This window comes from Nerophis lumbriciformis, linkage group LG19, assembly GCF_033978685.3.
Source record: "Nerophis lumbriciformis linkage group LG19, RoL_Nlum_v2.1, whole genome shotgun sequence".
Classification (NCBI taxonomy): Eukaryota; Metazoa; Chordata; class Actinopteri; order Syngnathiformes; family Syngnathidae; genus Nerophis; species Nerophis lumbriciformis.
In genome coordinates, this window is record NC_084566.2 from 16556159 (window position 1) to 16572714 (window position 16556).

The window sequence follows — 16556 nt, forward strand, 5'->3', positions numbered from 1 at the left end:
AAACCTTCAAGGACGTGTTGTATACATGATGGAAGTATATGCAGTATGTAATGTAGTAACAGGCACATTCATGATAACATGTAATATTTACGTATTTTGCTAATTTTAAGTATTACCAAAACTACTTTCTTGGGCGCATTCATTTCACGGCGCGCATAGCAACGATTTTCGTTGTTATGCGTTTCATTTGATGAGAGCGATATAGTATCAAGTTGGTAGCGTGTAGATTTTCAAAGTTAGCCAAATTCCCGGCTTTGTGCCACAAATTTCTACCATACAGGTGAGACGCATTTTTTTTATCCAAACCCGAAGGCAATACAGCTGATGCAGCTCAAGCTTCTTCTTTATCTCATGGTGGGTCACAACCAATACTATTAGCAAGACGATGTCTCACGATGCCAGAGAAATAGTTAGGCGGTGTTAGCTCTTACAATTACAATGTCCTTACAGCTTTGTTAATATGCATGTTACAACATGTAAATGGAGTGTTTTGGTAGTTTTAGATGTTTTTAGAGCGTTTTAGAGGCAATATTAGTTGATCCTGTTTTGCTGCATTGTTAGCCGCCTTTTGTTAAATTATTTGTAATGTTTAGAATGCACAAAAAAAAGACGTGTGTTCTTGTTCTTCATGCTAAAATCCTCTGCTGTTGCCTTTTCTAATAAAAAGTAGAATATAATTCTAAGTTATACCTGTCAGTAGATTTAATATGGAAGCGCTAAAAAGTATAACTTTGGCCCCAAATTGATTGATTGAAACTTTTATTAATGGATTGCACAGTACAGTACATAGTCCATACAATAAATGGTACCACCCGAATATGTTTTTCAGGGGTCCATGTTAATCAATTCATGGTAGAAGATAGAGGAAAAATAAGGAACTTATTGAACACAACTTTGGATTACAACTGTATAAAAATTAGGGACTTGCGCAAAGCTCTTTGGGTAAACCTCTGACGTAACTGCTTATGTAACTAAGGCAAAATAAGTCACAACTGCCCAAAATTCCAAACGACTTGTTTGGAGCAAGTATGGAAGAAGGCAAGATTGTTTTATAAATATCTCCACCATGCCTCCAAGGTTTGCTTTCACATTTTCAATACTAGGGGATCCCAAATACACAGGTACCAACATGTAAAAACAGTTAAAGAGATTAATTTTTAATTTGTAACAGACTCCACACATAGAAATAAAAACAATCAAGCAGTGTGTTTGGTCTGCTACAATAATATCAACACAACACAGCACACAGATAACGACTCTGTCCAATCAATGAGCCACATTCAAGTCCACCAAGCCTGAAATCTTGCGTGAATAAACATGGTCCATATCTGTATTGATCTAAATATTGATAGTATCTATACCATAGGTGTCAAAGTCAAGGCTCGCGGGCCAGATCCGGCACTCAAATTAATTATCTATGGCCCCCGGGATGATATTTGATTAATATTAGAACTGGCCCACAAGTCACAGCCGCCTGCTGCTGTTTTGCATGCACCAATACTCCATCAGTGTTGGCGCTAGGAATTTTCAAAATGGGGTCTCAAGGACCCCATCAAGTCATAAAAATGAGGTCCCACAGTAAATGTATGGGGTCACCCTTTTTTGTAAGCGTTTTGAAAACAAATGATAAATGTATGCATTATCCTGTTATATCTCACATTCTATATTGTGTTTTGGAAAAAGGTTGTCATAAACGTTACTTAATTCATTAAAAAAATAATACAAAAGAAAACACATTTTTATGCACATGTCAATGTATTCAGTTATAAAAATTCATTCACTTTCTTCTTTCCTTCATGGATCTAAACTTTACCGCTGCCGGTATTTTTCAATATTTTTATTGTAATATTTTCAGAATGTGTTTGTTCTGTTTTTGGCCAAAGTAAGACAAAGAAAACAATCTGAAGTTGTCTTTATTTTTTTGTTTTAATGCCATGATTTTAATAGTCCAGCCCGCGTGCTAAAATGAGTTTGACACCCCTGATCTATACCAAGGTGGGTATTGTATCGGATAGCGCGGTGAGATCGATACTTTTGTTGCAGAAAACTGTCTTCTTTGCGTCCAACAAATTACTCGATTTTCTTCACAGAGTTATAATAAATAATGATAAATGGGTTGTACTTATATAGCGCTTTTCTACCTTCAAGGTACTCAAAGCGCTTTGACACTACTTCCACATTTACCCATTCACACACACATTCACACACTGATGGAGGGAGCTGCCATGCAAGGCGCTAACCAGCACCCATCAGGAGCAAGGGTGAAGTGTCTTGCTCAGGACACAACGGACATGACGAGGTTGGTACTATGTGGGGATTGAACCAGGGACCCTCGGGTCGCGCACGGCCATTCTTCCACTGCGCCACGCCGTCCCGTTATGTGACCCCCCTTCTAGTCTGTCAGCGCAAACAGCACTTTTTCCTCGGTCTGTCCGTGCTGCTGCTCACCCAGGCACCTTTTGCACCTCCCCTCCCTGCTCTACTGACTACTGTTGTTATTTTTCACATATATTATTTTAATAGTTTTAGTGTTCCCCACAAAGATGAAGAGTGGACAAAAACAGTGTGTGTACCTAACTAACCTTAGCTATGATTTAAATTGTTATGATTTTTTTATGTTGTTGACGGTTACTGTAAGTTGATTCTACACACATATGAACATTAAGCATTTTAAATATAATTAAATATTGCCTGTATAGTTAATAAAGGTTTTATAATAGCAACGGTTTGACCCGAGAACTGATTTTGTTTCTACTTGAATTATTTTCTACAGGAAGAAATGGTTGGCCTGTATCCAGGAAGTACCTGAGAGATATCACTGTATGGCACATACTGCGGTTCAAAGGTCCAATCTGTACATTCCCCTCATGTTTTCTTCTTTCCTTTGCTCTGTTTTCAACTGATGCCCCAGATAGAATCATATAAATAACCAAACACTAATAGTTGGAAATATGTGTTTCTATACACTTGGCAGACCATCACATTTTTATTCATAGGATCAGCGGAAACAGCTTAAGAAAAAGAAAAAGAAAAACCTTTGAACCTCAGCGTATATCAACAGTGCCATTATCTAATTGATCTAAAGGCAGCTGTATTGAAAAAAGCCACCTGCTTGGTCTTGAAAGAAACCACAGAACTTATTCAGCTGCTTCCAGGCTTCCCGACAATATAAATGATCCTTTTTATAATACACCCACAAAGCAACCAGAGTGTTCCTGAAAATTCAAATTTGGACTAGCAGACATTGGCAAGCAGCAATGCCTATAAAAAACCACTACGTCACAGCATTGCTCTGCCAACACCTTCCTGTTCCATCTTCAAGACTTCAAAGATTCTTTGTCAATTTCCAATGCTTCTGTCAGGCCGCTTTGATGATAACATCGAATTGTGAACAAGTTGCAAAAACCCTCTTTAAGGTTTTACGACAGAAAAGTAATTAATAATCTTTACATTACAGCCTTTTGACTGTTTAAGAACAACTTGGATGTCAACCAGTGGCATCAGCGGTGCCCCACCCTATACGCAGGTCAGGGCGTATAGAAATTTTACTGCAAACTAATTCCTATCCTCTTCCTATTCCGTCACCGTTAAGGATATAATCGCAGTTTTCCCTTGACATTGTCAGTCTGCCTGTGGCGCACAGCGTTAATGCACTGGTCTTGTGAGCTAGCCATAATGGGTTCCGTCTCTGGTGGTAATTGAGGCAGAAAGTCTTGATAATTTAAGTTATTATATATTATCATTATTATTACTACATTTGTTCTTTTGCATCGGAAATAACTGTTAATTATGTCCAATATTGGGTTAATTAGGTACAAAACATCTTATTAAATACAATACTTATTTAAGAACTAGATGAGGCCATTTCTGAAGGGAGTGCGTGTGAATGCTCCAATGCTGAAGCTGAATTGAAATGCTGACAGAATGTCGTATGAATGTAAGAATAGTTTGAATGTTGGAATGGTTTGAAAGTTGAAGAGTTTAAATTTCCAGGAAAAACGGAATTTGGTTTGGAACTTGGGAAAGTGTTAGTTGGAATGTCCAGGATGAGTGGAATGTGTTGAAGGTGGAATGGTTTGAATAGCTTGAAAAATGTGAGAATTGTGGAAGTGTGGAAAATGTATAATTCATTGTGAATGGGGAAAATGACCCTGAATACTGGGAATTCTTGGAAATCCGGGATTTTTTTTTAATTGTTGAAGTAGAGCACACAATTTTGAACAGGCTGAAAATTTTGGAGTTGGAACAGTTTGAATCGGATAAAAAATGTGGGAATTGTGGAACTTTGAAAAATGTCCCATTCTTTTCAATGGGAATTTCATGGAAATTTGGGAATTTCGGGAAAAGCGTGAATTTTTGGGGAAAAATGTTAAAAGACTTGAATGTTCTGAATGAGTTGAAATGGTTGGTGTTGGAATTTTTCAAATCGGTCGAGAAATGTTGAAGTGGTAACATTTTTAATTGAGAAATGGTATTAAGGAATTGTAGGAATTTCGGGAAAACCGGTAATATTTCCAGTTCAAAAAACAACTTCGTTTTTTTTGTCCTGATTGAGAGGAATGATTGGACGGTGAAACGGTTGAGGTGTGTTGAAAAATGTGGAAGGAGTAAAATTAACCAGGGCCCTGAGTGTTGAAACGTGTTCAACTACAGAGGTTCCATTGTAGCTTCAGAATCTAATAGAAGTAGGGATGTCCGATAATGGCTTTTTGCCGATATCCGATATTCCGATATTGTCCAACTCTTTAATTACCGATACCGATATCAACCGATACCGATATCAACCGATATATGCAGTCGTGGAATTAGCACATTATTATGCCTAATTTGGACAACCAGGTATGGTGAAGATAAGGTACTTTTTAAAAAAAATTATAAAATAAGATAAATAAATTAAAAACATTTTCTTGAATAAAAAATAAAGTAAAACAATATAAAAACAGTTACATAGAAACTAGTAATTAATGAAAATTAGTCAAATTAACTGTTAAAGGTTAGTACTATTAGTGGACCAGCAGCACGCACAATCATGTGTGCTTACGGACTGTATCCCTTGCAGACTGTATTGATATATATTGATATATAATGTAGGAACCAGAATATTAATAACAGAAAGAAACAACCCTTTTGTGTGAATGAGTGTAAATGGGGGAGGGAGGTTGTTTTGGGTTGGTGCACTAATTGTAAGCGTATCTTGTGTTTTTTATGTTGATTTAATTAAAAAAACAACAACAAAAAAACGATACCGATAATTTCCGATATTACATTTTAACGCATTTATCGGCCAATATTATCGGACATCTCTAAATAGAAGGTAAAGTATAGGTAGTGGACCAGGTAGGACACCTCTCTTGTTGCATCTAACTGATTTTATTGACTTGATTAATCAAAAAATGCATTTTTGGATTAATTTTTAGAACAATGACTAAAAAAAAGCAATGACACGTCACAACTGTAGGACAGCCCGGTTGCAAATACTACTGTATCCCTTACTGTTGCTTTAAGACACGAATAGAAAACTCCATATCTCAATATTTGCGTTGAACACGCAGGAAAAAATGCAATGGTGGCAGATGGACATTTTTTACACCTATGCTGGTATAAAGGGATGCAGTTAAAAAGCCAAATGCGAGCAACACATGTGTGTGGGAGAGACAGGTGACAGCCTAGTAGCAAGTCATAGATCTCGCCATGTCCTTTAATGCAGTGTAACGCTCCCAAATACACAGAGAATTACCACGTAATAAAACCAGGCGTCCTCCCCAAAGGCCCTGCACGCGTCCATCCGCATGTGTGCGTATTATATTTAGCTATGCGGGGGGGGGGGTCTTTGCTCAGCTGTCTAAAAACATGGACATTGAAAAGCCAGCGACACACTAGGTGGCAACTGGTAGAGTGAAAAACAACAGCCAGGCCTCCATGTTCACCTTTTAGAGAATTCCACACAGTGGATAATTGGGCATGAGGTGCAAAATTTAACGGGCCGTGAGCCAAACTCCTGCCACGGGTTGTGATGGAAGCATATTTGCCAGCCACGGGGGCGTGAACCTGAATCCTGGCAAGCATCCCATTGAGCATTATTCACATGATCGACCACTGCATGAGCTGACGACGCTCAAAATCAAAACAAGCACTCAACACCTTTAGCCTAAAAAAACCCCACTAGAACTGAATGGAAATGTTCCACCACAAGCAGCAAAATGAGCATCAACATAAGGCAGATGACTCAATAAGATGTGTTCAACATACCTGTCCCAGATCCAGAGTGACGTTGATCTCATTGTAGCCCAGCCCTTTGGACAGAGGAGGACTCTGCCACCAGCGCTCCGTCCCGTCGATGGCGTTGGACACCGGGTGGGCTTTGCTTGGGTCAGCGGCGTTGCAGTAGTCGCAGAACTGGCCCTGGTCATTTACAAATAGTAGGTTAGGACACAAACTCAACAGTCAACACTGCTTGTGAATACTTTAGCTTTTTGTTTGGCTTTTTGTCGTGACCAAAAAAGTGACTTGTAATAGTAGTTAACTTACGAATGTGAAAAAATGCTACTTGTTGACATGTTGACCCCCAATTGAAGGGATTATTTCTACTTCCATAGTTTGCCTGCTCAGTGGCCTTGTGGTAAAGTGTCCGCCCTAAGATCGGTAGGTCGTGAGTTCAAAGCCCGGCCGAGTCATACCAAAGACTATAAAAATGGGACCCATTACCTCCCTGCTTGGCACTCAGCATCAAGGGTTGGATTTGGGGGTTAAATCACCAAAAATGATTCCCGATTGGGCCACCGCTGTTGCTCACTGCTCCCCTCACCTCCCAGAGGGTGGAACAAGGGGATGGGTGTTTGTGACTATCAGTGGTACTTTAACTTTTCCTGAGTGGAAAGATTGTGTCGAAATACAAAGGAATTTGATTGTGTGCAATGTCTACCATACCGTAAACAAACTTGATAGCGCGCGCAAAGCTAATCTTCTAAGTTCGTTCGCAGGGGATTGCTTCTCTTTAATTAACAATTCATTTAGCGTGTCTGTCTTTATGTATATGCAAAATAAATTTTGATCATCAAAACATCTACAATATTGGGAGGAGAAGATACAAATATAATCATTTAGCACTCGCAACTGTTCTGCGACCCCTGTTTTGCGTCTATGTTGCAAAACTAGCACGGTTAAGCACAAATGACTGTGAGAAGAGGCGGTCATCCTGGCGATTGAGGATCACAACATTCCGTCTGTGTGCATGTCAACATATTTAAGAAGTGAAAATATTAGACATATTGCCTATTCAGCAATATAATTTTATAATGTTATAACTGCTGTGATTAAAACAAATTTGGATTTGTTTTAGTGTTGGGTGCCGTTTTTAATGGTGTAAGTTTTTACATATAGGAAATATATATTAGATCTTATATATGTCTTACAATATGCATTTTCTTACGCCTGGACCATTCCAGACGAACCATTATTCCATCGCAGCACCTCCCAGAGCACACCTCCAACATGCTAAAAGTAGCTTGTTGACAAGATTGTGCTTCAATATCGCCTAGAAAATGCAGTACTATTATACAAAACCAGTGAAGTTGGCACGTTGTGTAAATCGTAACTAAGAACATAATACAATGATTTGCAAATCCTTTGAATTCCAATTGGATAGACTGCAAAGACAAGATATTTAATGTTTGAAGTGAGACACAAAATTTTTTTTTTTGGCAAGTAATCATTAGAATTTAATGGCAGCTACACATGGCAAAAAAGTTGGCACAGCGGCATTTTTACCACTGTGTTACATGGCCTTTCCTTTTAACAACACTCAGTAAACGTTTGGGAACTGAGGAAGCTTTTCAGGTGGAATTCTTTCCAATTCTTGCTTGATGTACAGCTTAAGTTGTTCAACAGTCCGGGGTCTCCGTTGTGGTAATTTAGGCTTCATAATGCGCCACACATTTTCAATGGGAGACAGGTCTGGACTACAGGCAGGCCAGTCTAGTACCCACACTCTTTTACTACGAAGCCACGCTGTTGTAACACATGCAGAATGTGGCTTGGCATTGTCTTGCTGAAATAAGCAGGGGTGTCCATGAAAAAGACTTTGCTTGAATGGCAACTTATGTTGCTCCAAAGCCTGTATGTACCTTTCAGCAACTTTCTCAGTCTTTTTTGCCACTTGTGCCAGCTTTTTTAAACATGTTGCAGGCATCAAATTCCAAATGAGAAAATATTTGCAAAAAATAACAAAGTTTACCAGTTCAAATATTAAGTATCTTGTCTTTGCAGTGTATTCAATTGAATATAGGTTGAAAAGGATATGAAAATCTTTTTTATTTACCATTTACAGAACGTGCCAGTTCCCAAACGTTTACTGAGTGTTGTTAAAAGGAAAGGCCATGTAACACAGTGGTAAAAATGCCCCTGTGCCAACTTTTTTGCAATGTGTTGCTGCCATTAAATTCTAACTTAATGATTATTTGCAAAAAAATTACGTTTCTCAGTTCGAACATTAATTATCTTGTCTTTGCAGTCTATTCAATTGAATATAAGTTGAAAAGGATTTGCAAATCATTGTATTCTGTTTTTATTTACCATTTACACAACGTGCCAACTTCACTGGTTTTGGGTTTAGTACTTTGAGGGACGGAAATGGAGTCCTTTATGAAAAAGTGCACATAAGCCTAACCTTCAATTAGACCAGCGTTCAAAATCTGGCTCACTGATTTTTTTTTTTTAATCTGTCCTGTCCAGTTGCTTACTTTACAATAGAGATACTTCTCATGCTGCCAAATTTTTTTAACCAAATGTGGCCCCTAATTTAAAAAGTTTGGGTACCCCTGAGTTAGAGTATCCCACAGAGACAACAATTTTTATTACAATATTATATAAAAATGAAACCTGGAAAACCTTTGGAGTGGTAAATATGAGAGGTAAATGTGTCTCGCATACAGTCAAGCCTGGTGGAGGAAACTTCATGACCTGAGGCTGAACGGCACAGCGGAGCTGTGGTTCACGGAGACACTAAAACATGAATTGGGTGTGATATGTGAAGCAGAACATGATCTCTTCTTCCGTTGGGAAAAGCATGCTTGCCAACCTTGAGACCTACGAATTCGGGAGATTGGGGGTGTGGGGTGTGGGCGGGGCCGGGGCCGGGGGCGGGGGCGGGGTTAAGGGGGAGGAGTATATTTATAGCTAGAATTCACTGAAATTAAAGTATTTCTTATATATATATATATATATATATATATATATATATATAGCACAGTAAACAGTAATGAAAACACAGTTGTTCTACTAACTGTACTGTACTTGCTGCTTACTTTAAAAAAAATAACACTTACCTTTCACTATTTGAGTAGCTTTTGTTCTGCCTTTGAGTACTGGCGAGCAATCTCTGAATCCGGGAACATATCCTTCACGGATTTGTTGAAAACATACGCAAATGAGAACGGAATGTTGCTTGCAAAGTGGCCCATAATACTGCGTTGTCGGCGCCTTGTGCTTCTCTGACCGTTCATGAGTGACTATATCCATTCGGCCACCGTGTTATGGGTTATAGATAAACCTATGGATAACGGAGACATATATAATACGGTAGTCTCCTTTTCAGGTGAGAGAGGACGCTAAAGGCAGTGCCTTTAAGGCACGCCCCCAATATTGTTTGTTCGGCTGGAAATTTTGGATTTTACAACTTGCCGTAGTTTTGAAGCAATGCGTGATGGGAATCCGGATGTTGAGTGTCAGTGTATTAACGTGCCGGCTGGAATAAACACACGCTGAGAAGTAGTTCCGTGCCTGCCTCCCTCATGGATTACATATAAACCTATGGATAACGGAGACATATATAATAGCCTCCTTTTCAGGTGAGAGACGACGCTAAAGCCAGTGCCTTTAAGGCACGCCCCCAATATAGTTGTCCGGCTGGAAATCGGGAGATTTTCAGGAGAATGGTTGTCCCGGGAGATTTTCGGGAGAGGCACTGAAATTCGGGGTTCTCCCGGAAAATTCGGGAGGGTTGGCAAGTATGGGGAAAAGGGGTTGCATGGCAATTTTCCAACATGATAAAGAGCCCAAACACACCTCCAATATGACAAGAGCCTTGCTGAGAAAGCTGAAGCTGATTGAGTGGCCGAGTATGTTGAACCTAGGGGCATATGGTTTTCTACACCAAAATTAATCTATTTATCATTCTCCAGATTTTGGCGCGCTCTACCTTCCACATTTTTCCTCCAATTCAAACCGTTCCAACTTCAAACTGTTCAGCCTGTATGGGAATTGCGGGCTTTCACTTGACAAATTCCAAAAATTCCCAGATTTCCCTGGAATTCTCAGAATTCCAGGGAAATCTCGGAATTTTTGCCAGGACATTTTTCCCATTCAAAATGAAATGGCCATTTTTCAAACTTCCACCATTTCCACATTTTTCAACCGATTCAAACCATTCCACCTTCAACATATTCCACTCATCCTGGACATTCAAACTATTATTTTTCCAATTTCAAAATAATTACAGTAATTGCCAGAATTTCCTTTTTTTCAAACCACTTTTCACCCTTTTTTCTGGCAACTACTCCTTCCACATTTTTAACCCACTTCTACCATTCCACCGTCAAAACATTCCTCTTAATCAGGACAAAAAACTAAGTTATTTTTTGAACTGGAAAAATTCCCGGTTTTCCCGAAATTCCTGAAAACCATTTCTCAATTAAAAATGTTACTAGTTCAACATTTCTCGACCGATTTGAAATATTCCAACACCAACCATTTCAACTCACTCAGAACATTCAAGTCTTTTAACATTTTCCCCCAAAATTCCCGCTTTTCCCGAAATTCCCAAATTTACATGAAATTCCCATTGAAATGAATGGGACATTTTTCAAAGTTCCACAATTCCCACATTTTTCATCCGATTCAAACTGTTTTAACTCCAAAATATTCAACCTTTTCAAAATTGTGTGCTCTACTTCAACAATTTTAAAAAATTCACGGATTTTCAAGAATTTACAGTTTTCAGGGACATTTTCCCCATTCAAAATGAAATGTCCATTTTTTAAACTTCCACAATTCGCACATTTTTCAACCGATTCAAACCATTCCACCTTCAACACATTCCACTCATCCAACTAACACTTTCCCAAGTTCCAAACCAAATTCCGTTTTTCCTGGAAATTCAAACTCTTTAATATTCAAACCATTTCAACATTCAAACTATTCTTACATTCATACTACATTATGTCAGCATTCACACACAATTCCTTTAGGAATTTCCTCATCTATTTCAGTTTCAAATTTTAATCGGATTTTTCAATCGTGACTATTTTAAAAAACTAATATTTAAATACATTTCCCACTCTATATCTGTGGGGTCCACACACACGTCAACGTTTCCCGCATATTCTTTTATTTGTGGCGACAAATAAAAGAGAGAAGTGTGTCTTGTGTCGTGCATTTATTCAGTAATCACAAAAAAGGGAGCATTTGCTCCACAAGCCCGACAAAACCTCCACAAGCGTGAAAAGCAACCTTTAGCACTGCTATAAGTGCTAAGAAGACAGAGCTCAGAGACAATCTTCCATCATTTGGCCACAGCTTGCCTCCTTAGTGAAATAGGTAAACCAGTGGTGTTTGTGGAATTTTTGGAACGCAGCTTTTTTATAGACCTGTGGCACATTGTTGGAAAAGAATACACCAAAAAAAACAATAAAAACATGCATAAAGTAAGGAGAAAAATATTAGATGTTCATACTAATAAATGCTTTTTTTTAATCAAAAATTGAGTTTTTAGAGAAAAATATGACGTATACTTTTGGACGAAATATTGCAGCCCCAGTGGAACCAACGGTAATTCGGCACTTGTGGAGCAGCTTTGAGCAGAAAGAAGGGAGGTGGCGGAGAGCAAGTGATGTCATAGTGGAAGAGAATTAGTAACAACCTGTGTGGTCCTGGTGAATTCCACGTCCAAGAGGTTTAAGGCAGTGTTAAATAAAAATGGTACTCATACACAATTTAGACACTGTGACGTTTACTCACTTATGTTGCCGGTGGCGTTGTGCCACCAATCAGTATCGACAGATCTTCGTTGTCAAATAATGCCTTTCAATGCCGATCACAAACGCTGATCCCTTTTGGTTGACACTGTATTTATTTTTAGTCCTCCTGCTGACAAGTTAGCAGCTGAGTATGTGTCTCCATACACAGTGTGGAGCCGCTCTGCTAAGGTAATAATAATCACCTTTATGGTGGCAAATATATTACTTTTCTTTGTATCATTATCAATTAGCATTATCATTGGAGGACGAGGGTAAACATGTTCCAAGACAGAGAGCAAGCAGGAGCAGGCATGCTACAGCTAAGCTAACCGCTAAGCTAGCTAGAAACACATACTTGCCAACCTTGAGACCTCCGATTTCGGGAGGTGAGGGGCGGGGGCGTGGTTGGGGGCGGGGCGTGGTTAAGAGGGGAGGAGTATATTTACAGCTAGGATTCACCAAGTCAAGTATTTCATATATATATATATATATATATATATATATATATATATATATATATATATATATATATATATATATATATATAAGAAATACTTAGTCAAGTATTTCATATAAATATATATATATATATATATATATATAATAAATACTTGAATTTCAGTGTTGATTTATTTACACATATACACACACATAACACTCATCTACTCATTGTTGAGTTAAGGGTTGAATTGTCCATCCTTGTTCTATATGTCACTATTTTTCTAACCATGCTGAACGCCCTCACTAATGATGCATTGCTGTGTGGCACGCAAAAAGTGCTTTCATCAAATGCACTAGATGGCAGTATTGTCCTGTTTAAGAGTGTCACAACATTGCTGTTTACGGCAGACGAACTGCTTTACGGTAGAGGAAATGCTGTTGTTGTGTGTTGTTACCGCGCTGGGAGGACGTTAATGAAACTGCCTAACAATAAACCCACATAAGAAACCAAGAACTCGCCTTCGATCATTCTACAGTTATAACGTGATTGGGCAGGTACGCTGTTTATATTGTGTGCCTGAATTTCGGGAGATTTTCGGGAGAAAATTTGTCCCAGGAGGTTTTCGGGAGAGGCGCTGAATTTCGGGAGTCTCCCGGAAAATCCAGGAGGGTTGGCAAGTATGTAGAAACAACACCAAGAAATAAGTGCTTAGTAAAGTTTAAGAAGTGTGAATGGAACCACGTTACAGCAGAAAGTAAGCATAAATGAACAGGAAACAAACAAGTATATAAATAAGAGTCTATAGAAGAAATGTTGCTGAGTCAGCATTGTCACAGTCAGTGCAGGCGGAATTCCTGGAATTCCCACTTTTCCAGAAATTCCCAAACTTCAATGAAATTCCCGTTGAAAAGAATGGGACATTTTTCAAAGTTTCAAAACTCCCACATTTTTCATCCGATTCAAACCGTTCCAACTTCAAAATATTCGGCCTGTTCAGGAATTGTGTGCTCTACTTCAACAATTAATAAAAAACATTCCCAGATTTCCTAAAATTCCCAGGATTTTAGGGACATTTTCCCCATTCAAAATGAATTATGAATTTTTCAAACTTCAACATTCAAACCATTCAAACTATTCTTACAATCATACTACATTCTGTCAGCATTTCACTTCAACTTCAGCATTGGACCATTCACACACAATTCCTTCAGGAATTGCCTCATCTAGTTACACACTAATGTCTATTTGTGTTCACTCATTTTTAATGGATACAAGTTGCACACTGACAACTGTCAATCCTTTCCTAAGTTTAATTTCTATTGTATTGTTCAACAATAAGCTGCTGGGAAAGTGAGGGGTGAAATACTGTATCTGTGGTCTTTTGTATATCTCGCAATTATGTCTTTATGACACAATGCAACCAAAATATGTGGGGTCTAGTTTGTCCCCAGAGGGTCAGAAATGGACCCCTGCTGTTGTTAAAAAGTTGGCATTATGTAACGAGACGTGTGTGTTTCATTGTGGGACTGGTATTGTTCATAAAGTGATGTAGAGCCCTCCATGGTCCACAAGAGCTGAAGGCTATTTCCTTCACCAACAATGGAGTGAACTTAAGGATTTCTGGCAGTTACAAACTGATTGTATAAAAGTAGTTTCCCAAAAGAGTACTTTAGCACCACAAACGGTGAAGGTATAATGCGGGAGTCAGCAACCCACGGCTCTCGAGCCGCATGCGGCTTTTTAGTGCCAAACAAGTGGCTCCCTGGAGCATTTTTAAAAAGGTATTGAAAATGGAAAAAGATGGGGAAAAGATGTTTTTTGTTTCAGTATGTTTTTTGTTTGAGGACAAACATGACACACACCTTCCCAATTGTTAGAAAGCCCACTGTTTAATATGTTTGTGTGTATGCTTCACTGATGAGAGTATTTTGTGAACATCGTTTTGTCCTAATTTTGGCGGTTCTTGAACTCACCATAGTGTGGACTGTGAAGCAATATTTTGTTAACATGTAAAATCTTCCACTCCTTTGTCTCATTTTGTCCACCAAAAGTTTCATGCTGTGCTTGAATGCACAAGTTAATCAATGCTAACATGCTATTAAGGCTAGCTGTATCTACATATTGCATCATGTCCCATTTGTAGGTATATTTGCGCTCATCTAATATTCTTTACTTTTATCCTCTTTGTATATAATTTAGTTTTGCATGTGTCATGACATATTATCTGTATGTAATATTGGCTGCATTTCAGATGGTTGTTTGTACGCCATGTTGTTCCAGACCACAGCAAACATTACCTAGCTTGCCAAAGATTGTAATAAATATATTAAAAGATGACAGCCTTAACTTGGACACACACATCTATACCTTTGGCCATGGTCGGATGAAAAGAGCACAGCTCCCTCCCCCCATTCTCACCACTTTCTTCAGAGGCACTATAGAGAGCCTACTGACCAACAGCATCTCTGTCTGGACTGGAGCCTTCAGTGCCTCAGACTGGAAGTCTCTGCAGAGAGTGGTGAGGACGGCGGAAAAGATCATCAGGACTCCTCTTCCTCCTATCAAGGAAATCGCAAAAAGCCGCTGCCTGACCAGGGCTCAGAAAATCTGTAGAGACTGCTCCCACCCCCACCAAGGACTGTTTTCACTGCTGGACTCTAGAAAAAGGTTCTGCAGCCTCTGTAGCAGAACCTCCAGGTTCTGTAACAGCTTCTTCCCTCAGGACATAAGACTCTTGAATGCATCAAAATAATCCCCTCAATTCCCCCCAAAAATGGATTAACTCGCTGGACTATAAAGACAATATAACATACATCCATAAACGTGGATGCATATGCAAAAGTGCAATATATTTATCTGTACGGTAATCTATTTATTTATATCTGCACCTTATTGCTCTTTTATCCTGCACTACAACCAGCTAATGCAACGAAATTTCGTTCTTATCTGTGCTGTAAAGTTCAAATTTGATTGACAATAAAAAGGAAGTATAGTTTAGTCTAAAAGCCAGTCATTTCCAGGAGTTATCTCACCTTCTAAGTCGCCTCTGATTTACTAATGGTTTCTAATGTTGTAAAAATGTGTAGAATGAATATTAAATTTCAACATTTCTGTCAACAAAGAATAGCTTCAGCCTGCGACACATAGTCATTTTGATAGAAGGCTATTATAGCTAATATAGACGCTTATGTCATGTGTTGCCTTCATTATAAGACTTATATGAGGCTTTTCATTTTTTGCGGCTCCAGACAGATTTGTTTTTTGTATTTTTGGTCCAATATGGCTCTTTCAACGTTTTGGGTTGCCGACCCCTGGTATATTGCATATAAATGGTGCTGATTTTACGCATGGTGTATGAACGCATCACCTTACTTGTATATTGTGAGTGAGAACTCCAGCGGTGGCTCCTCCAACAAGTTTACAGTACAAATCAGACCTCGGCGTTCCGAATTCATCCTTCCCGCAGGTGGCTGTCGCAGAGATCCTGGATCCAAGCGCCAGGTTGAAGTAAGGTGGACTCATACTAAAACTGCTCAGCCCGTCCGTGGACTCCTGCCCATTCGTGCACCTGGAGGGAATAACGGATACATAGACAGCGATGAGGAGATGAGCTCCGGTCAGGCTTCTCTCCATGATCCACATTAATAGGCTCCCTGGGTGCGGGTCTTGGTCATGGGAAGACGCGACGCGTCATGCAGGCGGTGAGCTGCGCCATTTTTTGCGCGATAGAATACTTTGCCCTCAAGTCCAGTTTTTCAATTTGACTTGAAGTCAAAAGTGCAAAGAGGTTTCTCTCTTGCTGCTGACACTCTCAGGTGTCGACTTCTGACTGGCTGCTTGGGAGCTGGCGCAAAGGTCTCCAATCAAGATTTGCATACACTCTTCTGATTAAATCAGCTTTCGTTCTATTTCATTTCTTTGAAAATCATTAGCACAAAACACGATTGCAAATTATTTGGGCATTTTAAGACCTAAATAAAGTGTGATCTTAGAAAGGAGGACCACGACTTAATAGTGTAAACTAAATATTTGGCGACATCTGCTGGTAAACTTGTGCAACGCGCGGATTTTGTTTGGTCAAGGGGCGTAACTGAAGTTTTCGG

At 39.1% G+C, this 16556-nt stretch overlaps 1 protein-coding gene across 3 annotated transcripts in view; it reads right to left on the reverse strand.

Annotated features, from left to right (window-relative positions):
- LOC133618787 (laminin subunit alpha-3-like) overlaps positions 1-16256 on the reverse strand; it is a 177980-nt gene extending 161724 nt beyond the window's left edge. For 2 of the 3 annotated variants that reach the window (XM_061979497.2, XM_061979496.2), the window contains exons 1-2: positions 15826-16255; positions 6250-6402 (exon numbers count right to left, since the gene is read on the reverse strand). In XM_061979497.2, the coding sequence (XP_061835481.1) occupies positions 6250-6402; positions 15826-16095 (423 nt within the window). In that variant the 5' untranslated portion in view covers positions 16096-16255. Of the gene's footprint in view, positions 1-6249; positions 6403-15825 lie in introns of all 3 variants that reach the window. The other variant, XM_061979498.2, reaches the window with a different exon arrangement.
- Positions 16257-16556: the final 300 nt, after the last annotated feature.